This window comes from Dermacentor albipictus, chromosome 1 (assembly GCF_038994185.2).
Source record: "Dermacentor albipictus isolate Rhodes 1998 colony chromosome 1, USDA_Dalb.pri_finalv2, whole genome shotgun sequence".
Lineage (NCBI taxonomy): Eukaryota > Metazoa > Arthropoda > Arachnida > Ixodida > Ixodidae > Dermacentor > Dermacentor albipictus.
The window spans coordinates 358,632,979-358,660,219 of NC_091821.1; the positions used below are offsets into that span (position 1 = coordinate 358,632,979).

The window sequence follows — 27,241 nt, forward strand, 5'->3', positions numbered from 1 at the left end:
TAATTCGTACCACCAATGTGAAGATATCGTTGGGATACATAGCATAAAAGTTTCATTTGTCGCCGACTCCCAAATTTATCAAAATGAGTTTTCTCATTCAAGCTTGCGTTTTTTATATATATATATTGCCCGATAATTTCACAGCCTCTGTCCGCGTAAGAAAAATCCATCGGCAACTGTACTTATTTGCATAAAAGGTCGAATTGCAAGACAAATAAATTTCGATATAATGGAAGCAAATTGCCAATTTTACCGACTTCATTATATCAAGGTTCGCTTGTACAATTCAGTGACAGCAAGGTCTGCCAAAAATGCTGATTGGTTCGATACAGATTTTTTAGCACCATTGTTGCCAGGATCTTTCACCAGACACCAATCAGAATTAAGTCATCTTACAGAGCAGACCAGACCTACTGCTGCTGGCACTGCCTCTTCTGCTTCTGAAGCCTAGCCAAAAATGTGCTTGCCAGGAGGCCCAGAAGCATTTTTTTTTCTCTTGGGGCTCGTGTTCGCAATTGACACGAAAAAAAAAAAAGGCGAACTACATATGCGGAGAAAGCGTGAGGTGTGTGGGGATATCCAGGAGACCTCGTGTCTGTGCAGCTGAGTGCATACTTGGCAAATGGTGGTAGTGGTAAAATATCATGCCCAGGTGACTGCTCCACTGGCGTGGCAGGTAAGCAATGTGAACAATGTGTCGCTTGAGCGACAGGTTTCCTGTTGCTGTAGACGCCAAAGACTCCAGTGTGAATAGGGCATAAGAAAGGACGTAGTTATAAAAATAACTACCTCTGCAACTTGGTAGTTAAAATACATACTCAATACTTTCCAGTAAAAGCTTAATTTGAATTCTGCAGTGATGCTACAAAAATTTGAATTATACAAAATTCGAACTGACAGAAAAAAAACACTCGGTTAAGGCGCGTGTATAGTCCGACGGGACGTGAGCATGCGCACCTGCTACGTCACGTTGGCGTGAACGTCTATACTTCGAAGCACTGGCGCAGCCAACTTAACCGGACATGGTCCGACGTGCCCGACTTCGAGATGGCTCTTGCTCCAACCGCACCTTCGTCGAAAAGAAATGTCGCAGTTTCGCCCAAAAAGTGAAGCATTGATTGTGATAGCAAATTAGTAGATAGCTATATGGGGGAGTAATGATAGTTTTATCGGCCTTATAAACTTGCAAACATTCGCTTGCTAATTTAACAAGTACGGTGTCACGCGCACACAGGTAAACATGAACACATCTTGCTCAATGATTGCGGAAACTCGCTGAAAAACGCTGGAGGGAGGAATCGCGGCAGTAGCAGAGAGCGAATGAAACGTAGAAAGCACATAGCATGCGAAGCTACCGGCACTATGTGCACTCTGCAAACATCGCAGATCACTTTGAAGATTAGGCCCATGCGGGCGCGCACCTCGGCTGCGTCGCAGATTGCGTTCAAGATACGACGACCACATGGCCGCGTCTTAATAGGGGATGAGGGTCTTGAAAACTTTTTTTTTATTTCTTAACATCGTCCTGAAAATTGGCATGCAGATATATCTTTGAATGCTGATCCCAAATATATATTCAGATTTTATATATCTCATCTAGAAATGAAGATATTGCAAAATAATGTATCCCACATAGGTCTTTTCTTACGGGCCATTATGATAATTTCTTAATTAAAAAAACTAGTTTCAAAGAATAGCTGTCATTTCCAAGGGCTCACTGCACATCCTAATGCTAAAGAAATTTTTAAACGGTGATCATATAGGTCATGAATGAATAACAAAGTAGGAAGAAAAAAACAATGCAGGAGTAATTAGCTTACATCTGACCTAATTGCTAGTCTATTGGGTTCAATGAGAAATAGAAAGCTTTAGGATGTAGCTGAGGTTTTACTGAAAAAAATGATACCTAATTCAATAAAATCAGTTGACGCAAACATTATGAAAAGTTCTGTAAGGCAAAGGCATTTGATCGAAAAAGCAAAGCTGAGAAAATTGCATTCAAAGTTTTGCTTACTCTGCCACTTTTGTTTACCTATCACATGGAAAAATTTTATGCTTTAGCATGCAGTCCAGTCATTGCTGAACACAATAACACCAAAATCACAGAAATCTGTTCATGTAAAGATTGTGAAAACCTCTGTATTGCATTGGCACTTGACAAAAAAAAGCTCAGAAAGTCGTCTTGACTTGCTGTGCCGACGTTCATTAGCTCGAACTTGAGGGAAGTCGCGGACTTCTTCGCCAATGAAGTTTTAATGTTGTCTGCGTACTTTTCACCCCCCGCGCACTCCACGCAAAACACCGTGTTGTAGCGTTGAGCACGCGAGCTCGGTTCAGCCGCGTCCGTCGGCACCGAAGTGGCGTGCGGAAACGCCGAAATCGACGTTAGGCTTAGGTCAGCCGGCGGCCGCTTCCTACGACACGGAATTCGAAGCGACTTGCAGCGTCTCAAAAGTTGGCATTTTCGACGGGCTTAGTCGAGGCGCATCCACCGGCACTGCAGAGACTTGCGGTAACACCGAAGTTGACACCGATCGGCACTGTCCAGCCGCGTCCACCGGCGAAGCTGTTGTTAGCAAGCTCAGTCCAGCCGCATCCAGCAAGGGCACAGCAGCTTGCGGCATCACCGAAGCTGTAGTTCTCGACAATGTAGCGCTCTTCTTATTCCATGCACGCCTCTTTTTGCTGACTGCTTTTCGCGTGCTTGCTTTCAAGCGCACGTCTCGCGCCATCGTGACACGCGGAACAAAGACACCAGGCACGCAAAAGCAAGAAATTCGTGGATAAAAGAAGCGACTCAATAGCCAAAATATTTACAAGAACGATAAAGAAAAAGGCAGAACGAAAAATACTAGGAAACAAAGAGGAATGCGAAAAATGACGTGCGCGCCGGCGAAAGCAGACGACGCGAACAACGCGGCCGCGGGGCCGCAGCAGGCGAAGCATGCGTCACGGCCAATCAGAGGGCTGCGCCTCGGGGAGGCGCCCGTTTCACCCAATCAGCGGCTGTCTCGCGACGATTTCGCGCTTGAGAACGGGTGCCTGGGGTGCCAAACGCTCCGCTGCACGAGGGTCTACAGCGTGCCTAGGGGCGCCAGAATGGAGAGCGGGAAACCAGCTTTCAAACGAGACCACGATGGCGCCGATCGGTTCGCGTCGCGCGGAGCTACGGCAGCTTAAAAATGAGGCAAACCTTCGCGCTTGGCGTTCAATTTCGGCTCACCGACGTTTCTAAATTGCCGTTTTTTTTTATACTTCGAGTAGGAATTGAGCCATAATATTTTGTAGAGGCATAGTTGGCACATTAAAGACTTCAAAAACGCAATTCTTGAAAATTGCCATTTTTGACCATTTTTCGCGATTTCAAGACCCGCGTTCCCCCCTAAGCAGAACCCCCCCCCCCCTCATTCCCTCCTTCCGCCCCACCCATGTGCCTCCCGCGCGACAGGAAAGGTCGCGCTGCCGCCCCACCTTCCTCGCTTGCACACGGGACATTGAGCCGCGTACCTCGGCTCACCCTCTCACACTTTCGTTCGCACGTGCGGCATAAGACGCGCAGCGGCGATTTCATCGCGCTTGAGTATTGTGCGGAACTTCACGGGAGAGAAGCAACCTGCAACAGAGGTGTTGGCCATGCCTGGCCAGGCGCAAACACATCTCTCTCCAGTCAGGCCTAAACAAAGGGCTGCACATAAAAAAAAAAAAGCAAAGCCGTGCGGCTACGCCAGCATTGTCAACGTGCTCCCACGCACTAGCACTCTCCCCATCCACGATGGTGCGGAGTTCGAATTATCGGTGACAGTGTTGATTTCAGTGTGAATTAGCGGGATGTGTTGCATATTGCTTTCAATACATTGCTGTACAAACCGCAGCGGGTACTTGAATTATCAGAAATTTTGAATTAACGAGTTCAGAATTAACAATCTTTTACTGTATTTGTATGTTGAATGTTTGTAATAGTAGTCTCTTAAACCGAATACATAGGAGGTTCAAATCAAATACAGTTGCCAACAGATTTTTCAGACTTTATGAATGCACAGTCAAGGTTCCCATAGAGCTGATGCATTCTCACGACCGATTTTTTGGACGAATTTAGGCTCCGAAGTTTTAATTTTCTGTGTAAATTGCTTGTTCCGAGCAACACTGCCCGATCTTGGAGGCCAACGTGTTGTATTTTTTTGCTAGCTTGGCAAGGTTTGGCCTCAAATGGCCCTCTCTAGCTTCCAAGATGGGAAGGTGGATGCTATCAGCAGGGAGCCTGTGCCAACTTCCAGTCTCGAAGGCCATGCCCGCTCTTCCTTGGCTGACAAAACGCTCCAGGGAACAGCATTTTTTTTTTTTTTTTCAATCAGCACTTTCATCATGATTGCTTGTTGCCGGATGCGGCTTTTTTGTTTCGGCTGTTCCGGTCGCGATTTCTCACATGGTGTGTCAAATGTAGTGTGTGCGTTCGAGACATAGTGTGCAGCTTCGTGTGTGCATGCGGCTTCAAATTTTGTGTGCACGGTGCCATGGTGCCACCTCCGTTGCCATCGCAAGACAGTGGTGTGAAGAAATGTCGAAAGTATGGGACCTTGACATTGGGAAAAATATGGCTATTAAGCTAATGGAGAGGGGACATACCCACGTTGATGTTGCAAAAGAATTTAATCTGCTGAAGAGGCTCTAGAACTATAGCTGAAAGGAGTACTGGTAAAGAATTTGCCCTTGTCGGGAGATTTGCTTAAGCAGAAAGCCGAGACATTTGGCCTTCGTGGCTTTAAGGAGCATGGGAATTCAAGAAAGTGTGTGGCGAAAGTGGAGTGATAGACAAGGCCATTATGTCCGTCTACCGTGTAACCAAACAAGTCCCTGCTAGAAAAATATGCTCATTTGGACATGTTTAATTGTGAGGAGACAGGGCGATTTTTCAGGATGCTGCCTGATCGTACCTTCGCATTTTCGGCTTAATCTTGCACAGGGGTTTAAGCACAGCAAAGAAAGGATTACAGTGATGGTCAGTGCCAACGCACTAGATGCAGAAAAACTGCCACTTGTATTCGGCAAAGCAAAAAAACCCGAGATGCTTCAAGGCAGTAAAAACCCTCCAAGGTGTGAATCGCGCAATCTTTGTTGGAAGAATACCTACACCAACTTGACCAAAAGCTTGGGCATGAGAAAAGTTTCTTGTGACAACTGCGGCACGCACAGTAATGTGCCAAACCTTCAGGCTACTCGTCCGGAATCTTTGCCTCCAAGTACAGTTGAATCCCAATAATTTGAACTCGAAGGGTCCCGAAAGTTTTTTTCAATTAAAAATTTGATCTAAAGGAAGCTAAAGGGAGGACTTACCTGCAGTGGCACATGTGCCTTAAGCTAACACATGAGTGGGAAGTTTCAGAAGATTTATTCACGTGTATTTACAAATTACAGTCAACGTCCGATTTTTCAAACTCCTTAGGGGCTGTGAAATCGTAAGAAAAATCGGGCAGTCTGAAAAAATGAATGCATGCCTATTACTGCCCCAATGGCTCAAACCGCCACAGGCATGTCCGAGATAGCTCTAAAGACCTGCCAGTACACTTATTAGACGTATTGGTGCTCGTACTGTGATAGACTGCGGATGCACACATGTATAATTGAAGAAAACATACCATCACCAGTGACATAAAGGTTACATTTTTGAAACTTTTCCCTGTTCCGTGTATTCTCATTGTGACACTATGCATTATAAAGATAGGTTCAAAATAAATGTGCGCCCTGTGCGGCATAATTGTAGAATGGATGCTGCGTGAAGTAAGCCAGTAGAGTTGATGCAGTTAATGAGTGGTGGGCACAAATTTGAATGGCAACTTTAACAAAAACTTATTTGTCATGAAAAGCATTCTTTTCTATGCTACACTCTTAGACAAGAAGTACACCTTTTGGGGTGTATATCTGCCACACAACAATCGTCATATGCCTTGCTTGCGTTTCCTTTCTTGAAAACTCTGCGTCCTCTACTTTTCTGTTGGGAATGCTATGTCATGCTGATAACGCGCATGCCATTCGTTACTGGGAAGTACCAGGCTCACAGCGTTAAAGAAAGGAAATGCGGACAAGACAGATGATGTTTATTGTTGTGTGGCAATAGGGTGTAATCATGTTTTAGAGTGTAGTACAAGCACAGGTTCTCTTTCCAGAAAAAAGTGAACCCTGACCTTGTCGTCGACATAAAGCCAAGCCTTCGTCAGCGGAAGTTGCAAGAGGAGCGCTTTCGACGACAGCTGAAGGAGGACTTCTGGAAACACGAGGAGGATCGGTGGAGAGCAGAGATGAGGTTTGTCTCCCAAGATAGCTTGTGATTGCTGTTGTCATACATGAGTATCACATGCAGCTTGGTACAACTACCTGGCTGTACATTCTATAAAATAATTCGGCACGTGTTCTTAATGCAAATTGCCATGTTTGTAGTGTGAGTCACTTTTTTAGTGCATTGTCATTCTAGTACAGCAAGCATTCAAGCCTGCTTGCTGCTTAAAAGCCAAATGAGAAGCACCTCAACATCAAGTTAAAGATGTGAAGGTGCTTAGGCACATAGAATGCGAGTGCCGAATTGCGCTTGCCTGATGTGTTGCTTAGACAGGAAAATGAGGGTTGAAGAATGTTCCAAATTTCGCAGGTTTACCGAACATTCTGACTGAGATGACAGTTCAGATAATGTTGAAACTCCTATACTGTACACTAAATGCTTCTAAGGATAATTTGGATAAATCATTATCTGTTTTACAGGTTCTGCTAAAGGCTGCATTCAGGCCTAGTAGGTTTACGAACTCCAGTGGATGCCTTTCCAACAAATTGCCAGGGAAATGACATTGCCTATTTGCTGTGTGTGATGTCTCAAGTGTGTATTGGCAACTCGGAAGGGCCATGGGGATAAGGAAATTAGATGATTCAATTCCTGGGTTATTACCTCATTAATACAATCCTGTTTCCTACAATTTCTCGGCGCCAACGTTTGCGTTCAAAGGAGAAAAAATAAATTATGCGTCAATACCATCGCGCTTCTTTTCTTACCGGTTAAGATTTTGCAGCAGAACGCGCTCTTTGCAGCAATATTCAGTACATAGCCAAACTGCTGTGAAAATGGCCTTGGCACGCCTGATCGCAATCAAGAGTAGCAGGCACCGGAAAATGTGAAATGAAAATGCTGACATGCACTAGGTTTTCTCTTCCGATACCAGCAAATCTCCTTGTGGGTTGCATTCGCAGCTGTTGCTGCCAACCCTATTGCAATGAGCATCTTCACCCATGTTTGACAGCACGTGGGGCACAGTGCCATTGGAAGCATGCTGCACACTTTTGATGGGTAATAATCCAAACAGGCCACCATTCTCTGCTGCACGTGGCAAGAAGTCGGCATTATATTTTGCTCAAGTGGCGGTGTATTCTGGTATCTTGCCGAAGCCACAAAACTGACAACGCATATCTCGGGCCTCTTGTGCAGCAACAGTTAGCATGACGCTTCGCATTACATAGGTGTCAACTACAATTAACTCTACCAAACATTTAAGTGACCTTTAGATGTACTTTTTGAGATATGAACAAGTATTTGTTCTTTGTTTCAGCAGAACTGTCAATACAGTTGGGAGTACGGTGCAGTCCACTTATATCTGTTATAACAATGAGTCGACTTCAGTATCAACTTATGCATTAGGGCTATGAGAAAAAAAAAAGACATATATAACCGACAATGTTATTCACCACATGCCGAATATAACGATCGAAATTCTGCCTTTTGGGCTCTTTCCATGCAGACTAATTGTGAAATCTGCGCTCCCCTTAACAGAGAGTATTGCAAGTTGGCATAGCGTACCACAAGATGGCATCAGCTGCTTTGAGTTTGCATCACTGGCGAATGTTCAGAGAGACAAAAAAAAAAGGAAACTGCGCCTACTCTCCCTCTCTATAGCCTTCCTCTCTTCCTCAGCGAGTGCCGAAATGCACCACGGAAGCAGTGGTAGATGCATCGACAAAGCGCAAAGCTGTGTCGCTTGAGACGAAGCTGCAAATCTTTCAAGACTCAAAGTATGAGCTCACTGAGCTGATTATATCGAGAATTCAAGGCTGGCACCAGTGACCATGCCGATCAATGGGAACAGCAGGCTTTGCACGTCAAGGCAAAACTCTCCTATGTGTGACGCCAATGCATTGGCAGCCGCTGACAATACCAAACTCTGGGAGCACGTCACTACTGGTGATAAAGTAGATGGTGCTTCGATGGGTGCAGATAGCACTGCCTTGTTCTGCGAGAAATCTGACGGGTCGATTGTCGTGACACAGATGGCGGCGTGGTGCGACGGAGGTGACGACAGCAGTGGCAGTGAGGACGAGATTTACAGTGGCCCATCTTTGACACCGACCCCAACATTATTTACACAGTGCACTGTCGTCGATCGAGTCGCTCACTGATTTCATGCATGCCAAATTATAGCCACCAGTGTTCATGCAGCTGCTGGATGCAATGCACACCGCCATTGTGAACCTGAAACTTCCATGAAAACAAATGCAGATTTCTTACTGTTTCAGCACGCTTAACACTTGACATGCTGCTTAGAGGTATAAATAAATGTTTCATTTTTCAAGCCCACTTTGTAAAACGCCAATTTTTTGTCGTAAGTAGCAAATCTTGTTTCGAAGCTACGAAGGTATGTTCGGCAGCTTTTATTTTTAAGCAGTCCAGATATAGTGGTGATCGGTTATAACGATCTGATTTTTCGTTCTTGATATCGTTATAAGTGGACTGCGCTGTATTGCATGGGGGTACCGTGTCGCACAGGAAAAGAAAAAAAGGAAGGCCATCATTTAATGTAATTTGGCCCCAGCGTGTTTCTCAGAGCAATGACATTCAGCTGGAACCCCCCTTTTATCCAGGATGGTGGAAGAAGAGGAGCGGCTCTACTGGGAGCGGCAGCGCTATGAAGATGAAATGGACCGCTGCCGCTTCTTCGGCCGAGGCCCAGGACCCATGGGGCCCATGCCGCCGTGGGGACCGCCCATGATGGGGCCCCCAGGACCCATGGTAGGGTGGCCCCGCCACTGTCCTTGCCCACCCTTGCCGCCGCCGCCACCACCAATAGGGTGGAGGCATCGCTCCCGAGGTGGCAACAACCAGATTGGCAACACCACACACCCAACGCGCGTGGGGGCCCAGTCTGGGCAGGTACATCATGCAGTGCGAGACCAGGCTTGCCTGTTTGAAGTGCCCTCCTATGGGTCCTCTGCTGTGGTGGGCGGGAGGAGGGTGGGACGCTATGTGGGGCACACGTAGAGCCTGGTGGTCCCATGCTGGTTTCTGTGCCTGGTGGCTGCTTTCCATGGGCAGCTATCCTTGCTTGTAAAGATTGCCAGTTCTGAAGGTTCAAATATGTAGCTCAGTTTCTTTTTAAAGTGGGACACATTTGGGTGACGCAAGCAGCTGGTAACATTTACAAGCAAGAGCACAGAAAGCACAAATGACGTGGTTGCTCTTTGCAGTGCTTGCCAGTAGCGGAGCTTTTAAGGGAGTGAAAGTTCGCTTCCGAAAATTGATGATGACCGTACACAGTGATTGTCTATGTGGATCTCGAAGCAAAATAAAGAACTTCAAAATGAAATATGTAAAGGTGTTAGTGGGGGAACAAAAGGTGCTGATGATCCTTGTTCTCGTCACTTGAATTGGCTGCCACGAGGCAGTTGTTCCTTGACACAGTGGCTGAGAAATCCATCATTACCGCAAGTAGTTGCCAGCCTTTAGGGCAAAAATGGATTGGTTGACCATTTCTAATGCAACTTAGAAAAGGTAGGAAGCAGGGGTTAGATTTGGTGGCAGTTCAGTTCCTATAAACTATTTACATAACTACGCTCGAGCAAAGTATCCTTCAGAAACATGGAAGGTACTGTCACATGTCGTATTCAACTGAAGTTGCTTGAGATAGTGTCTGAAAAATTAATTGGAGTCTCTATTACACGGGCTATAGCCACATAGAACTGCTTAACTATTTCCAAGATGCTGGATTTCGTTTCTAGAACATGCTGGAATTTTCTAGGTTCTGGCTATACATTTCTATATGAGCACTGTCACTGTTCTGACTGTGCATGGTCAAAGGCTTCAATTAATGCACAGGATTGCTCCTATAATCTTTCATGCGGTAACATCATAGACACTGTGCTAGCGCAGCGCTTACTGGACTGAAGATTGAGGTACTGTGTAGGTGGAAAGCTCAAAGCTGAATTCTGTGCAATGAAGCCTAAACTGCAGATGTCCAGCTGTGTCACAAACCATCTGTACATTGCAGCATTGTCACATGCACACAAGCCTTTGACAGACATGGAGCACACAAAGTGACTCAATTGTTGTGACACTTCATGTAGATGTCAGTTTGCTGAAGTGCACTGAGTAAATAAATATTCTAAAATGCCAGTGTAAAAACTGATTTAACGCTTTAAAAAAAATTTGTTTGATCATTTGGACGCACAGTAGAACCTCTGTAAATGAAATTGCCTAAAGGGGCCATGACTCCAAATTTATTTTAGCTTAAGTTGTCTGTGCATGTTAAACCCCCTATGTATTCCCACAGCAAGCTGGTAAAAGTTGTGTGTGTGTGGTGTAGTAGAAAATTTCTATTTGAAAATTTTAATGTTGCAGTCAAACCGTAAAGCAGTCAGGTGACAGTGAATGTGACAAAATGAATGGGCACCCCTGGAAGCGGCTTCCTTGAGTAACAAACTGGTCTCAGAGGCCAGGCTTTTGTATGCTGCAAACACTAAAAGTGATAACAGGAGTTATGAATACGTCATAGCTGCATGTGGCTGCCGGGCGTCACCTTCACTTTTGCATGTGTGTCTTGGCCCACCTCTGCGGTTTGCTACTGCTTTTTATTGCGCAAGTGAAGGAATTGCGACCACAATTCAGCAGCAATTTTGTTGCTACGCCATTGGGTGCTAGGGCGTGCAGAGAAACACTTGCGATGTGGTCTCGAACTGTTTCAAAGCCGACGACAGAGGTGGCCTCTCATTTACCGACGTCACACAGCCTTGCCAAAATGCCGTTTGCTGTCGGTGGGAGCATTGAGAGGCAGAGATTTCAAATCGAAATTTCACGTTAAAATGTGCTCGGAGAATCTAGTTTTCTTTGTACCTGAGAGTGTAGGGCAAAATATAGTTAAATACAGATATAAACTGAGAACTGTCGGATGAGAACAAGCTTTAAAGAACATTTTCATAGATTGATATATTTCTTGACACCAGTCTTCTATCTGGAAGGCCATCTTTAAAGAAGGCTGCGGCAAAGACTCGCACAAGCAAACATTCGATAGATTTTTAATGCATAGCACATACTGACCTGGACAGCAGTGCCACTCGCCCCATAGAGAACTGAAGTAAGGACAACCAATATTTTGGACCATTTGCCGAATGTTGTTCGGATATTTGGACTCCCTGTGCTTGACAGCATGTTCAGCCATTGACTGGGGCAGTAAAAGGTGTAGAAGGATACAACTTTAAAAAATGGCAGTTGGCTACCAAGGCACACAAACTGTACGGGGTCTTGTTAGTCCGCCAGCCAATTGCAGAAGCAAACAAAATCGTCTGCGACATTTTCAAAATGGCGTCATACGTGATACCTCTGGAGCATCTGCTGTTCTTCAAGTCTTTCGCTAAGGTGTGCAACAGACATATTGTATGGAATCTGAGTATTTTACTCTATTAAAAGTCCGTGGCCCAGTTCATTTCATTGCTGAGCCTGTTTTGCTCATGAAACTTCACTGCCAACTGAAGTGAAACTTCACAATAAATAGTTGCAGCGATGCAAGCGTTTTATTCCACTCCAATAAAGAATTAGGCTTTCACCATTCCACTATAATATGTGAATGAAAATATATAAAATTATGCCTAATATTATTATTTTTGTGGTCATCGCCTTATATAGGTAACAAAGTTTGATGTACAAACTATTTGCAGCCTCCTGGAGGAACAGTGGCTGGCGGTCATGAGGGTGTGGGTGGGGCTTCACTGCAGACTTAAGCTGTATCTGACTATAGTATGTTTTTGTTATGATACATCACCATTTCCTCCTCAAATCCGAAATCGGCGAAGTCTAGTCCATTTAGTGACCGTTAATTGTGACTAAAGTACGATTTGCATGGGCCTCCCTATCATGAGCACAGTGGCTCGCCATGACTAGATATACAGGACAAACTAGCTGCTACATTCACTTCGTTATGATTAGCATATCTAGCTGTTTAAGGAAGTGTATGACATGTAGTGGTGCATCTCTGCACATCTTTCTTAGTAAAACGAAACTTTGTTAATCTAAACACATTTCTTCTGTCTCTTGAGGTTCTGTTTAACTAGATTCTATTGTACTCACAGACACTGTTGTCCAGGAAATGCTTGTCAGTTGTATGTTCAAAGATGTCTGCACAAAGTTTCATGAAATACAGTAAATTCCACTAAATCGGCTCTGGTTAATTTGATCCCCCACTTGTCATGCACATGCCTGACCCCTATGGTCATCTCAATAGGAACTCCTTTAGTGGCAGCATGTCTCAGCGGAGCTTAGGGGATGGTGAATACATAGCCTCCTCTTGAAAATGCCCATTTTCAGCCTGCCCTAGAAAGATGTTCAAGCAATAACTGTAGCTGACAGTACCTTGTATGGTATTTATTAGGGGTGTGTGAAATTAAATTTAAATTTTGAAGCCAATTTGAATAATGAAAACAGTGCGAATTGAATTTCTCAGATATAGAAATATTATTGGTTTTGCAAAGTTCGGTTTCTTCACCTACCAGAAGTAGAAAAAAAAAAACTGGCTGTGGCTTAGCTAAGGTTAAGCCCAGGATGCGAAGCATACTAGCCTTTATTTTAACGCGACAGCGTTAAGGAGCTCGTGTCGCAGAAAAGCCGGTGTCGTCGGCGTCGGCTCAGCCGTGCGGCACTTGCTCAGGCGCACATTTCGTTGTCGCGCCAAACGCTGCGTTGCTCGACGCTCACCACGTCCGATGCAGGGCGCGTAGTCGCCGCGCTGTAGCAAAGCCACCTAGAAACAGTCTCTATTGCACGCCGCAACCTTCGCTTCTCATTCCAATGAGCAGCTCTGTCTCCAGGAGGCACCTCACCTCGTGAGTGTCTAGCAGAGGCAAGCACAGCTGCTTATATACCGCCGCGAGCGATGGCGCGAGTTGGAGCCCCGTTTCTCCTCTGTCGTGACGTCACGATGTCACGTGGTCAGCCTTGAAGGCGACGCCGCGAGCGACGGCGCGAGTTGGAGCCCCGTTTCTCCTCTGTCGTGACGTCACGGTGTCACGTGGTATTGAAGGCGACACCGCCGCACCTGAGGAGCTGGGTTGAGCTCTAGTATTATGCTTCGCATAAAAAGCAGGTTTATTGCACAGCAAATGACTAACAGGATATTTATGCTTAGTGGTTTTCTATAGTAAAACACTTCCGTTGGACAGTATCATAACTAGTTATTTAATGTCTTAAAGGAAAGATAGCTGTTTGACATGATCGGGGGAGCAGTGACATCCTGCATGTCACAATTTCTCCAGACACCGAAAAGAACCGCTCACTGGACACTTTAGTGTCTGGTGTCAGCAAGCTCATTGCAAGCCGAGCCGACAGTGGGTGCTATGCTTGCACCATTCGCATGAATCTTCTTTTTGGCCCAACATTTCATCATGCACATATCTTTCAACTTGTGCTTGTGGCAGTGTAAATTGCTGGTGGATGAACTTATCAGTCTTTTGACAGTGCAGTCTTGGAATGTGCTTCAGAAGCTCTTGTTGTTGAGGGCATATCTGGGTTTCTTGCGGTTGAAGTATTCCTTCTTTTTAAAGCCATGGTTTTTCATCCAGTTTACCATTGAAGCATCCTGGTGGTACTCAACTACTATAGAACAAGGCTCTAAAACATTGTCAAGCATTCTGCTTGGTGAAATTTGTAGCTTGGACACCATGTTTTAAGCACTGAGCCTGGTTAGCATCAAACAGGTTCTTGGCAGCTTTTGTCCAGATGCATGGAGAGGCAGCACAGTGTGGGTACTCCAGCTGTTAGTGTCAGATAGCCACAAGCACAGGCAGGGGCCCTGTGGCAGTGCCCTCCCTCTTACATCTGCTATGCTTCGCATAACACAGTTGTGCTGCAGCGCAGCCGACCTAATAACAGACGAACATCCATTTTTGGTACTTTGAATATTTAGATAGTATAAATCTTTTGAAACTTCGACTTTCCATTCAAATATTTGTACTTACCTTATTCTAATTCGAGCCCTCCCCCCCCCCCCCTTTTCTTCACAAAAATTGGGCTGGAGATTGCCTGTGTAGTATAACCGAACGCAAAACCGAAAACGCCTTCACAGCATTTTTTTTGCTTTATGGCTCAACAGAGCTATTCTGCGGTGGAGCTGTTCTCCAAAAGAAACTACATGCCCTCGGGCAACACCTATGGAACCTTGCCTATTTTTCTTGCTGTAAAATTGGTCGCACATTAGGTTTCTACTTTGAGCTTTAATATCATTACTGTGTTTTGTACTTTGGACTCGTAGAAAGCGGGCACACATTTTATTTGTGGCCACAGTTTGCTCTGCGTGCGATTGTCTTTGTATGCAGCTGGTAAAGTCGGTTTGCTCTATCTAGCTATGCGAATGTTGGCAGGTGTGTGTGCAAGATGGTTAAGGTATTAGCTAGCATCAACATACAGTTCTTGGTCTCCAGTTAGTGCAGTTTCACCTCACCCTCTTGGTGGCTTTGGAACTGGGACAATATGCATGTCAATGCTTAATATGGCAACCTGCATACATCTGAGCAATAGCACAACTTGTTCCCTCAACTACTAAACCTTTATGTGCCTAAAGATTTACTAAAGTATGGGTCATTGCGTTGTGTCGGGCATTGTTTTCATCTCGTATCTGCCGGCAGCAAAAAAAAGCTGGTGCAATGTGAATTAAAGCATAGCTCTGAATCCCCTTGGCTTCTCATGATAGCGTAACAAAAGCCAAGTGCAAATTCAGGTTTGCTTTATTGCATGCATTCGAGGCATGTGTTTGCAAAAGTTAGATTTGTATGCAATGTCAAGACGAAAAAATGTAGCAGTTTGTTGCGTCATGCACCAAATGCTTCATGCTAGATATCATTGCCCTGCCTTCATAAAGACTGCTTAGACTTATGCCATTGCAGTTTTCATGGTGAAGCATCAACAGCACTGCAGCTATTGGTTAAAAAAACTTTGCAGTGTGAATTGCATCTTTTGCTCTGCTTCTACAGTTTTCAATTGTGAATGTGTGTGTTTTAGCCCTGCAGAAGCAAATTTAGACTGCTGTAGCACTATCTTACCAATGGCTGTTAATATGGTACTGAAGCAATGTTGGCACTTATTGTGCAGAATGGATTTTTTTGCCAGGATTTAGCATAAACTTTTCCCCAGTCAGATGGCTTCCATCAGGTATTTGTTGCATGCATGGTGGAGTGTCAATTATGCCACAGCACATTGCACTGGACATTTTAGTTTGTGGAATCAGTTGTGAATCTACACATGCCCCTTGATTGATGAGCAGGTGTGCAGGTGGCACTGCAAAGATCAGTACACTTCATTGGCAGCCTCATGTGTTCCCCATTTATCATAAGAGGTTGATGTAAAATGGAGCGAGGTTAAATTTGCCGCTAGCATGCTCCTCGATATTGTGGCATCCTTAAAACGTTCTTACGGGGTGCCCCTTTACGAGATGTCGGCACTAGATTTTACTGAGCAAGTATTATTGACATGCCGAACTAGCATTGCGCATGCTAGATATGTATCTCCTCACTTTTGTCAGTCTCTTTGTTGTTACTAATTCCAATGGTGGATTCAACCTTCTGCTTTTCATTATTCATTGGAAAGTGAATCTACATTCAGAAACATTCTTGGTGGGTGAGCCACTCAGATGCTTTGCCTTAGGTAAATTTATAACAAAATGAAAGCTAGTTAGTCTTCTCGGCCGGAATGTTTTCATTCAAGCGAAAATTTTTGTATTGCATGCATCTGAATGACTAAAGTCAGGAAAAAAAAATTCCAATTGAAGTTTTTGGCATGAATCGAAAGGTTTTTTCTAACTGTCGAAAACTGTGTGTTCTGTGTGACGTGTGGTTCTTCAGATTTCTTCATTCACAATCATAAGAGTGTGAAATGTGGCCACATATGTGAAAACCATTTGTCTCCCAAGGCTTGCATATGCATCTGGCAACAGGCTACAAAAAATGGAGCAGAGACCTAATGTCGGCCTTATGCGATGCATCGCCATTTGTAAAATTTAAGGGGAGCTATATTTATCTGGGCAAAAGTAGTCAAATCTCTTAATTGCCATTCCTGACATTTCTTCATATAGTCTTGCTTTTCTCTAAGTCGGAAAATTTCTTCAAAACATGATTCCTGCAGGAATCATTGGACCAGGAAGGGTTACGTATGGTATTTACGTGCGCAAGCATTTTGAATGGTGAGCACCAATTGCGGCTAATTGTTGCAGATATTTCACAAAAATTACTCCCCTAACAAGAGTGCAGCTGATCAGCAGTGGTTGAAGGGATGCCATAGTTTTTTTTTTCCACGAAAGGACTTAACAGAACACTGGTCCCCTTGTCGGAATGTTGGCTGTGAAATCACTTGTTGATTACTTTCAATCACTGTCTTCCTACGAACCTTTCTCGTTTAAAGTACAGCTTGTATTTTTGAAGGCACACTTCAACAAGCTCGTTTGTGTTGTGGTTTCAGCCAATGCCCCGCCGCCCAGACTCCGTGGATGATCGCCATGTGATGGCTAAGCACTCCATGATTTACCCCAAGGAGGAGGACCTCGGACAGGTTCAACGCATGGTCACAAACACAGAGAAGGCTCTGAAGTTGGTTTCAGACTCCCTTGCCGAGGTGTAAGTGATCCCTCTCTCTCTTCTGTGGTGCTACATCTCTCTTGTCAGTTATTGCTAATTTTGTCAATTATATCATCTGCAGAGTTGAGCCGAAGCCTGAGGCCGAAAAGCCAGCTGACGATGCCAAGAAGACCGAAGAAGGGTCAGTAAGCATGGGCCACGACCATGCCCTCCTGAATTGCTTTGTATAGCTTGGCTTGAGTGCGGTTTTGTGCATGGATGGCCATGTGTGCGATCTTAGTGTGTGGCATATTTAGAGCATAGCATGTTTCTGTGCTTGTCATGTGTGCTTTTCGTCTATTTCGCAAGAGGTCACTGATTTGAATGCAGTAGCTTTGAAATCGCTGAAGTGAAAATTTTACATAATAGCAGTTTCAACTTTTTTTCCCATTCCGTTCTTCTAGGTAATTATGTTCAGCATCCAAAGTTTGTAGACAGCGAAATCTGAGAAAGCGTTATATTTCCAAGCGGCTTGCGACATGCCATTAAAACAATATGCGGTCATTTGCATCTTAGTCATGGAGTACACGTTTGCATGCCAACTTTTTGTTGTTTCTGTAATTGTAGGCATTGAAAAAAACACACAACCAACAGCTGTGGTAAATTAAGGCCCTTGCATGCTCTATGTGGCTCCTTCCCGCTTTGATGTGAAGAGTTTTTCTACACACGACCACATTGCTCAAGGCACAACGTTGACTGGTTGTCAGTTGTGCTGTGTTTCACGTCTTCACTTTTTTTTTTTTTCCAATGTGCAATGCCCCCCCAAAATACCTTTTCCTTTCTTCTATGCTTGCAGCCAATAAACCTGTGTCTTTAGACTTGACCATTCTTATGCAAGAAATGTGGCCTGTCTGACTACAGTAAATGAAGATTTATTTCATTAAAACCTCCTTAATTTGTGTAACTCGAACTTGGCCTTCAGTTCCTGCATGCATGTGCATTATTTAATGGAATTAAGCACTGGTATTTGAATTTGGCCACAGATCGCTAATTTCGACAACTTGGAGCGCCACAACTGTGCTACTCAAAAGGTGCTGGAAAGAAAATGGTGCTGGCATCCAACCAAAACAAATCAGCTAAGCACCCGTCGCCATAGCTACCAGCAGAAATCTTACAGGAGCGATAGAAATGCCGGAACGCTTTGTGCTTATTGCTGTCATTATAGCCTTTATTCTTGCATTTACCAATGCTTGCGACACTGCATGCCATCTTAACTGATTGATTGCCGTCCAAGATCGCATTGATAGCAACAGCGGTTTCTTCCGAATTGGTTGCAGCAAGCAGTAGTTTTGTTTATACTCGGTGCTACGGCTGGACACGCAATGTCACAAACTTGGCAGAGGCTGTCCAGGATGAAGAGTAGGCTACATGGCGCCGACAGACGATTTGTTGGCAACCAGCTTAGTGGTGAAAAAATAATCGTGATGTGCAGAAATGAACACGGCAGCTGCGCTGAGAAGGAAGTCACAGGACCTTTGCCGTTGCAACTGCCAATCAGTTGTAAAATGATTGCAGCTTTTGCACTGCCTTTGTGTGAGATAGAAATGGGATTTGATGGTTCATTTAGTAAGTAAAGGTGTTACCATAGTAAGTATTTGTTTATTGCTTTATTGATACCCTCAATAATTACGCATTCAGTTAATTCACATATTTTTGGTCCTGTGAAATCTGAATTAACAAGGATTTGCTATACTTCATAATTATGTGAATTGACTTGAAAACGGAGAAACGGTCATGCTATCACACAAGTCTGTAGTGCTTCAGAATAAAACTACAAGTTTGGTATGTTTATCAAGTCCATCGTTACTTGAGTCTCAAGGCTGGAAATCCATACTAGGCTACAGAAATATTTGGTGTTTTCTCAAATCCTGCAGTCCACAAACCTATGATGCTAGCTGTAACGGCCTATCAATTCAAGTAAATTGCTCAGATTTAGTACTCCTCAATTATACAGTCAAATCCACTTGCAACGTTGCCAGATATAACAATATATCAGTTAAGCTACCACATTTCAGTGCATTTGATTTTCCGACCCTGCCCATCAAAACCGCATCCAGATGTAAAGAATGCTTTGAACCTGATCATGGCGAAAAGAGCATATGTGCGAAGTACTAAAGCATGGGAGCGCGACGAAACTGTGCGACCTTCACGATGAGCAAGCGAGCAACTGTCGCGCACGAATTTTGGAAACCTCGAAAAAGATCATGAACTTTCAAGGCATGCCTCCAGATAGGTGTACAGAATTAAACCGCAGGGCATGCACAGGCGCATGCACTGGTGCAGTATCGGGTGCCACAACGGAGTCACTCATTTTTGCGCAATCGTTTGTGTGACACGACATGCTTTACAGCTGTTTCAACAATTTGGAACAGCCGTGTATGTCCTGCCACCATGCGAACGACTGCTCTTGCATTCCTGTTGACATGGCCCAATGCTACAAGAACACAGCTGCACGCACTGCCACCACGCGTTGTGGCAAAGGATCGGCGGTTACTAGGCTGTTATCAGAACATTCGTTTTGCGGCGCTTTGTTTAAGCATTGCCAATTGCTAAAAATGGTTTGCGATGACTTTTAACCTTTTAAACACCACATTTTTTTTTTTTTCTCTCTCTCGAAGCAGCATAGACAATGAAATTTTACAGCTCTTGTGTGGCTGACGCGCAGTCTGAATGCCGAGACCATGATGTCTTAGACCTTCCCAGAATGGCTTCCAGCCAACTGGGAACAAAAATGACACTGAAAATCTGGTTTTCTATCTAAAATGCTCTTAATGTTGTAGCATTTTGGGCATGACCATATATATTGAACTACTGATATAATGACCACTTTTCACAGAACTGTTGAGCTCGTTATAAATGGGTTTGTTTGTACAAGGTAGTTGCAATATGTAATCTACAATGTGCTCACACGTATGTGGAATGCGGCTTTGCAGGAAGAAGGAAGAGCAACCGCAGCGCCTGCTGAAGGGTGTCATGCGTGTCGGCGTGTTGGCCAAGGGCCTTTTGCTGGCAGGAGACCTGACTGTGGGCCTGGTGGTCATGTGTTCTGAGAAGCCTGGCCGCACTCTGCTCGCACGAGTGGCTGCTTTGCTACCCAAGCATCTTGCTGTAAGTGGCCCTTTTCGTTGACCTGTGAACTCCATTTGCATTTCCTTGCTAAAAAGGAAAGGTAAATTGTTAGCTGAAATAAATAAAAAGCGAACTGAAATCTTTGTTTTGAGCCAATGGCACAGAATCGATAGCAGTGGTTGGTGACTTCACAAATTTTGTATTATGTTAGCATAGCATATCTACACAGCTTTTGTGTGGAAGAACTCCTCAAAAGCTCTTGAGCAGGGTCCAAGGTAAATGTACGCATGGTAGCAAAGCTGCCGTAGATGTCCTGCGATGGCGACTTGCGGAGGCATAGCAGCACCATCTACATTTCGCGAGGCCAATTTATTGGTGTAAAAGAAAATTGTTTGCCGTTTGAGACATCTTGCGCCAAGTTGTCTACTGCGCCAGCTCACATCACATTGCATATACAGTCGAATACGGATATATGGAACCCACATATATCGAATTATTGTTTGTATCAAACTCGTAAATTATCCTCTTGAAAATTCCGTGTGAAAGTATTCAAATTCATATGTTTATGTCGAACAGTATTTTTACCTGCCATTGGATATATAGAATGCCACGCGAGCTCAGCACTCTCTGCACCCGTGAGCTCCGCGGCACTGCACCTCTGCGAAAACCTGAAACGCTCCAAAAGTGTGAGAGCGATAGGGAGGGAGGCTTGGACTGTACTCCCACTGCGCACGTTCTCCAACTTGTGGAGCAGCTTTTTTTCTCTCTCTCTCTCTCTCTCTCTCTCTCTCTCTCTCTCCCTCTGTCTAATTCTTCCCCCCCCCCGCATAACCATAGTGATTGGCTCGGTAAAAGTAAGAGTGCAGGAATGAAGGGGCCGACGGCCTCCTCCTCTTGCCCCCCCACCTTCATTTTTATTTTACGTATGTATTTATTTATTTATTTGTCATTGCATTTTCCCGAGTTTTGCTCAGCCAGCCACAGCTCGCGCCTTTCGTACATCGCTGTCGCTCCCGGAGGTGGCCATCACGAGCGCTTCGATGAGCAAAGTTCGCGTAAGCGTTTTGTGCTCACAGCTAACATGGATGGCTCTCGAAAGCTCCAGCCCTTTGTGCTCGGTCAAGCGAGGGCACCGCGCTGCTTCGAAAACTGTAACCAGCTCCCTGTCTGCTACGCCTTCACTAAGAAGGTGTGGATGACGCGTCAGCTGTTTACAGAATGCCTGCAAGTGTGGGACGTCGAACTGGACAAGTCAGGGCGTCATGCTTGCCTTCTGGTCGATAACTGCTTAGCCCATCACACCACCTGCGAGCTCGAAAACATTGAGCTCGTTTCAGCCTGCGAACACCACAGGGAAGCTGCAGCCGCTCGACCAAGGCATCATTAGGTCGTTCAAGGTCGGTTACAGGCGCCGACTAATTAATGGGCTTTTGGTGAACCTCCACATGGGCACCAAGCTTAAGGTTGACCTGCTTGTCAATCTCTTTCACGGCTGAAAAAGAGTAGCCTTGAAACCAGTGGGTGCAGCAATTATCATGTATTAAAAAACTAAGCAAATGCGTACTTTTCTGTCGCCTAGGTTCATCATAAAAAATTTTCTCTCAGAAGGTGTAGTAAATCCAGTAATGCTCATTTTCTCCTGCACCCTCTTGAGCAGATCGAACGCTCTCTAAACTGCTACAACAAATCTTAATCTGGCGTTATTAAATTCATTTGAAAACCATGTACTTCACTTTATATTTTGAAATACAGTCAACGACCAATTTTTCGGACCCTCTAGGGAACGTAAAAACGTCCGAAAATTCAGGCAGTCCGAAAAAATGAATGCATGCAAAAAAACGCACCCTTTTTCTTTTTTTCTCAGATCTAGAGGTAAAGGGTGAAGTAACAGGCTTCCGAAACCCTGGCACAGCATCAGTGAAGTGGCTATAAAAAGAGGCGTTCAAAAACTCTGTATGCAGACGACTTGCTGTATGCAAAACTATGTATGCAGCCGGTTTATTATGTACATGTGCATCGTCGAGCAGCCGGTGTTATTGCTGCAGTGGCTTGAAGAACTTGTTGATTGTTGTTTTGACGGCGTTCTGGTTGCATGCGATCATATTCGCCTCGATCTGAGCAAGGGTCATATCAGCACTGTACACCGATAAGAGTCAACAGTGCTCGCGTCAACTCGGCGCTTGTAGGCGGCGCAGGCACTGGCTCCTCATTTTCAACATCGGAGTCTTCTGAATCCCCCACAACCTGACGGACTATTCCCTCGTCAGTGAGTTCTGCGGAGAAGTTGAGCTCATTGTCAGCGTCAACAAACTGTTAAAAAGTTATTTCCGTGGGTATGGAAACCCCAGCAGAGCGGAGGTCGTTGATCACGTCGTCCGACGGTACTACTGCTTTCCGCGCTTCGATGCCATCGGCGAGGACGACGAAGACGGAGTGGCCGCCATCGAAGACGAGCGAAATCCTCAAGTTGCGAACAGTGGAGTTCGCTGACGAGCGTCGAAGCACCTAGGCCTAGCGTCGCAGAGCATATTTGACACAACAGCACAACCACACACCACGCTAGCCAAAACGTGGCCTGTGCAAACAAACAAACAAAATGGCGCCGCTCCGGAAACTCCGCCGAAGGCGGAAGTGCGGCGATGAACATAGCCAGCGTGGCCAGACCAAATCAGTGTGTGACGGCTAGATTCGGCTAGTTGTGGTTCAGAGCGGTGATATGCTTCGGCTGCAAGTCGATTTCCTTCACAAGGGCGCTGTGCGAGGAGCCAAAAGTCCTTCCGTCCGTCAAAAAGTCCGGAAAATTGGACGGCGGGGGGTTCGAGCGTCCGAAACTTCAGATGTCCTTATACATTGATTCTATGGGGTTCGTGACGGTGCCGCGAAGACGTCCGAAATATCAGGCATGTCCGAAAATTTGGGCGTCCGAAAATTCAGTCGTTGACTGTACATCGGTTTATTTTGACTGATTTTGTTCCGAACGCTAGCACCATGCTTTCCGTAAAGCGTGTCCAGAAGGAAACACTAAAAAAAGATTGTCGGTGCTGTTGACACTGCGCAACACCTCTTCTATAAAAAGTTTCATCTTGGTAAAAGACTACTTACGTAAAAGCGTTTTCGTGTGACAGAGGTATAGCATGAATTCAGAGCAATGGGTTCACCCAGATTTTGAACTGAGTAGTAAATGCACATGCCCTTAGTACAGTAAAACCTCGTTAAACCGTACCCTCTTAAACTGTATTTCGTTTAAAAGTAGGAAAGTCAGACCAGAGGCCACATGTACATAAAGCCCCACATCTCAAAACACCCCAGAAACTACAATTTTGGTGGCTTTTAGAGAACTGAAGAGAACGTGAAACTTTGAGAGCTGTTTTCTTGAAACTGTTTTTTTGCCTTTCCGCTCAGTTTCTGGAGCTGATTTCTTTGTTACTGTTTAGCATATTTTGAATCCTTTTTTTCCACGTTCCTTAGGGTGCAGTGCAGGGCATGACATTCTCACTTTCTTTACTCTTTGTAAGGTTACGATATGCAAGGCTGACACGGTCTTCAGCAGGCATTTAGCTATGTAGCCAATACTCAACGAGCCTTCCATTGCGTTTAAGCTCCCCAGGCCCTCCAAGAAGTTTAACAAAAATTCTGCTCAATTAAGTTCAATAGAATGTTCTCAACGTATCACTCTGAAACTTTTATGGAAGCATCATGGAGGCATTTTAAACATTTGTGGCAGTTTTCATCATAATTCATGAAGAAATAAGCAAGTTGATTTTCAAAGCCATGTCCCCCCTTGAAGGGCCCCTCGCCAGGTCTGGCGATTTTGAGCTGACAAGCGCAGAGCATACGATGCGGGATAATGAATGATCGTGTCTGCAAAGTATTACATACGTATACACCGCAGAAGGATCTGAAATTTCAAAACGAACACCGTTTTCACTTCTCGCAGCCGCCGCACTCCAAGCCGGAAGGTGAGGTATAAATGCTAGTGCACCTATGTACTCTTGTTTGTGCTGTGACATCACTCGTGGTGACACATGACTTCGAGAATTATTTAAAGGCAACATCTGTTATCTGTGTAAAATGTGCTCTGTGCGAGAAGAGGCAATTGCAATAGCATGTGGGCGACGCCATCAACGGAAGTGCGCTGCGCCGCAAAAAAGCGAGGAGGAAAAAAGTGGGGCCCATGACATATGCTTCACATGGTCCTCGAGGTGCGATATGGGAGAACGCAAGAAATTTTGCTAGCGGAGGCGAGACAGGGCAAATAGTGTCTTGCTTAGCAATGGAGCTCACCTCCTGAAATCATGTGTTTGCAGAACTGAAATATTTCTGTCTGTGCCATTAATTAGGCTATTCGAAAAGCTTTTGTGATAGAACACTCCCTAGAGGACACGTAACAACTTCCATCGTATAACAAAATTTTGCTATGGGGCCTGGTGAGGGGCCCTTTTAACAAATACACGTCCTCAAGAAAAGGCATTTGGGCATGAAACAAACTGGGAAAAGTGCTTATGCTCGTTATCCTCCTTTGTGTTGTATTTTAAGCCCCTCTCGTGCTCTTGAGTCCTTTAATAGCATGTTGCTTAGGATCAAGTACCTTGAATAGGTCGTGTTTTGGTGCTTGCAGACCGTTTCCCCTGATGACAAGTATGAGGTGCGGGCCAGCCCTCAGGACGCAGCTGTGTCGGTGACAAACAATTCTGATCCCAAGGTTACGGTTTGGGTAACCCTCACATCGCCTGTTGTGCGGGATGGAGAAGCCAGTAACGGTAGGGGTTTGCCTCTCTCTGCCAACTTGGGCACGCTTGCATGGTTGCTACACATAGCACCTTGTGCCCTCTTCAGGAAAAGAGTCGCTAGAAGTGTGCCAAGCAAAGATGCATTTTCTGGTGACAGCCAAAGTGGCTTGGAATGGGCCATAGTGTACATATGTTGTCGTGCTTTTGCAGTGATCATTTAGAACATTTAGTGTTGCCTTTGGTGCAGTCAGTGTAGACGGAATAGCTGAATAGTTGGAATGGAATAGAAGAGCTATTAGTGGTGCTTTTAGCAGGAGATATGGGAAATTGACATTTACCCCTTCGAGGGTTTCATTTTTTTCGCAAGAACTTTTGCAGTGACTGCTAACACTGGTGATTCTGCCCAGCAAGAATTGCAGTTCTCGGGGTGTCCGGGAATATGACGCATAGGTGCAGGTGAATCCCCGCTCCATGGTGGGTGGGAGCGAGAGAAGTGAGAAAAAATTACTCTCAAAGGGTACAGTTAATGCAGCTGTTGTTATTAAGGAATGCTGTCAAAACTTGTCCACACTTGTCACAGCCAGACAAATCTCCTGGCTGCTTAGATGCCAGTTATTGCGCAAATGCTGCTTTGTTGTAGGACAAGGTTATTTGTGTAGGCACGCATTAGCAAGTATTGTGCATAAATTAGGATGGCCATAATTTCGTGCATCTTAGCACAAAATCTTTACTAGGAACCCACTGAAGGTGCCTCACATGGGCAAATTCAGCATACTTGTATCATGGTGCTTCGTGAGCACATTTTGTCAGGATAGTCAGATCAGTTGCTGTCTTGTATACACAGTATAGAAATTCTTTGCCGCCATTTGTATTTGAATTTAACAGCAACTTTAGTTTTGACTCGCTGAGCACGTGTATCACCTAGGCAAAGCTTTCACCATAATAAAGCAGAGTTAAGTATTGTTTGTTGTTTGTATTGCTGATAAAGCAAGCCATACGCCATGTTGCATTACAGAGTCACTCTAAATGGCAGTAAAGCTTTTCTTTCAGTAAATATTTTTACATGAAAAAAAAAAGTGTCTAGTCAATGTAAGTACAAAATAATGCTTTAGCTAGAACTGTGCATTAAAATAACAAATAAATTCACTTCTCTAATTACTGCAACGCACACTTCAACTGCATGTTTCTATCACTTCCCTGCCTTGTGTTGTTCAAAACTGCTTTCGAAGCAAGGCTCAGCCACTATTCCTCAGCCCCAAACCCAGCAGTGTATTGTGCGGCTTTGTGCTCCTACTGGCAGCACTAGATGTAAATGCACATCGCTTAGCACAGTTCTTGTGGCTCAAGTGTGAAATGTATTAGCTAATTTATGTGCACTGTATGCTACAACAAAACTGCTTTCTTCATTGCATGACTTGGACTTTCAGATGGGAATCATGCTTGCCTCTTGTATGTTGCTGTGGTGAAGGGTGTTCCATCGGTATTGTTGGCTTTCCTTCAAGCCATTGGACATCATGCTACGCCACCTAAAGCATCACTGACTTTTTCCTTATATACTATGTGGCCTAGTGACTCTCCCCTCCTCTCCCCCATTTCTTCCCTCTCTTTCGTCTCCTGTGTTGCCACTGTTATCGCCACAAGGGTATATAAAAGCTCCATATGTGCCTATACGGGTCTGTGGAGAATACTGATTGTGAAGGCATATTCGCATTGGAAAGTTACTGCGGTCACACAACATACTGAGGATCAGCAGGCAGTTAGGAGCTACAGAGCAGTTGGGCCAGACAATAAAATTTTCAGCCTTCATCATTGACCTCGACATTGCTATCATAACCTGCATTGGCCACACAATGCAGTAGATAATAAATTTAACTGCAAGAAAAGAATCCGTGAAGAATGCAGCCCCAGCTGCGTGTTTCTGACTTGATTTCATGAGTTTTGCTACGAGGGATGGCATTCTCGGTCATTCATTTTCGGGGATACAGTTGACTTCCATTAATTCTATTCAAATTATCCGGTGGCTCGAATTAAACAAGATGCAGGAAAACATCAGAACACACCACTGAATTATTTGGCAGGATTTTTCCTATTCTAACACTCCCAAATCAAATCCTTACCCAGTTTTTATGTGTCTAAAGTGGAATAAATTTAGGAATGACATTAAACCTCCTAAACAAAGTTATAAATCTGACACACGCTCAATTTTTAGCAAAAGAAAAATGTCTCAACGGTGACAGTTCCTAACGTCAGCTTTATGCAGTAATGCATATGAATGCCACAAAAAGCAGTTTTTGTATTGTGTTCGCTTGCACCACATAGACAATTTCCGGTGCAATTTTTTTCTGAAATAAATAATAAAGCTGCATGTTAGGATCAGGTAAACACCGTAGCAAAGCATGATTCTAGCTACGATTACTGCTAGAAAATATTCCTAGAAGAGGCGGAGCATAGGCGTTTTCAACGGGAAGTGGTGTGTGTTCAACGCAATCACCGTCCCCATACCACTGAAGGTGTTGCTCTGGAGTCACCATAGGGGTCAGGTGTGT

At 44.7% G+C, this 27,241-nt stretch overlaps 1 protein-coding gene across 2 annotated transcripts in view; it reads left to right on the plus strand.

Moving 5' to 3' along the window:
• LOC139054597 (zinc finger RNA-binding protein-like) overlaps positions 1–27,241 on the plus strand; it is a 94,432-nt gene that overhangs the window by 24,458 nt on the left and 42,733 nt on the right. Inside the window, exons 6-11 of one of the 2 annotated variants that reach the window (XM_070531832.1) lie at positions 6,162–6,298; positions 8,893–9,181; positions 16,742–16,896; positions 16,979–17,038; positions 19,830–20,004; positions 24,584–24,725. In XM_070531832.1, the coding sequence (XP_070387933.1) occupies positions 6,162–6,298; positions 8,893–9,181; positions 16,742–16,896; positions 16,979–17,038; positions 19,830–20,004; positions 24,584–24,725 (958 nt within the window). The remainder of the gene's footprint in view (positions 1–6,161; positions 6,299–8,892; positions 9,182–16,741; positions 16,897–16,978; positions 17,039–19,829; positions 20,005–24,583; positions 24,726–27,241) is intronic. The other variant, XM_070531833.1, reaches the window with a different exon arrangement.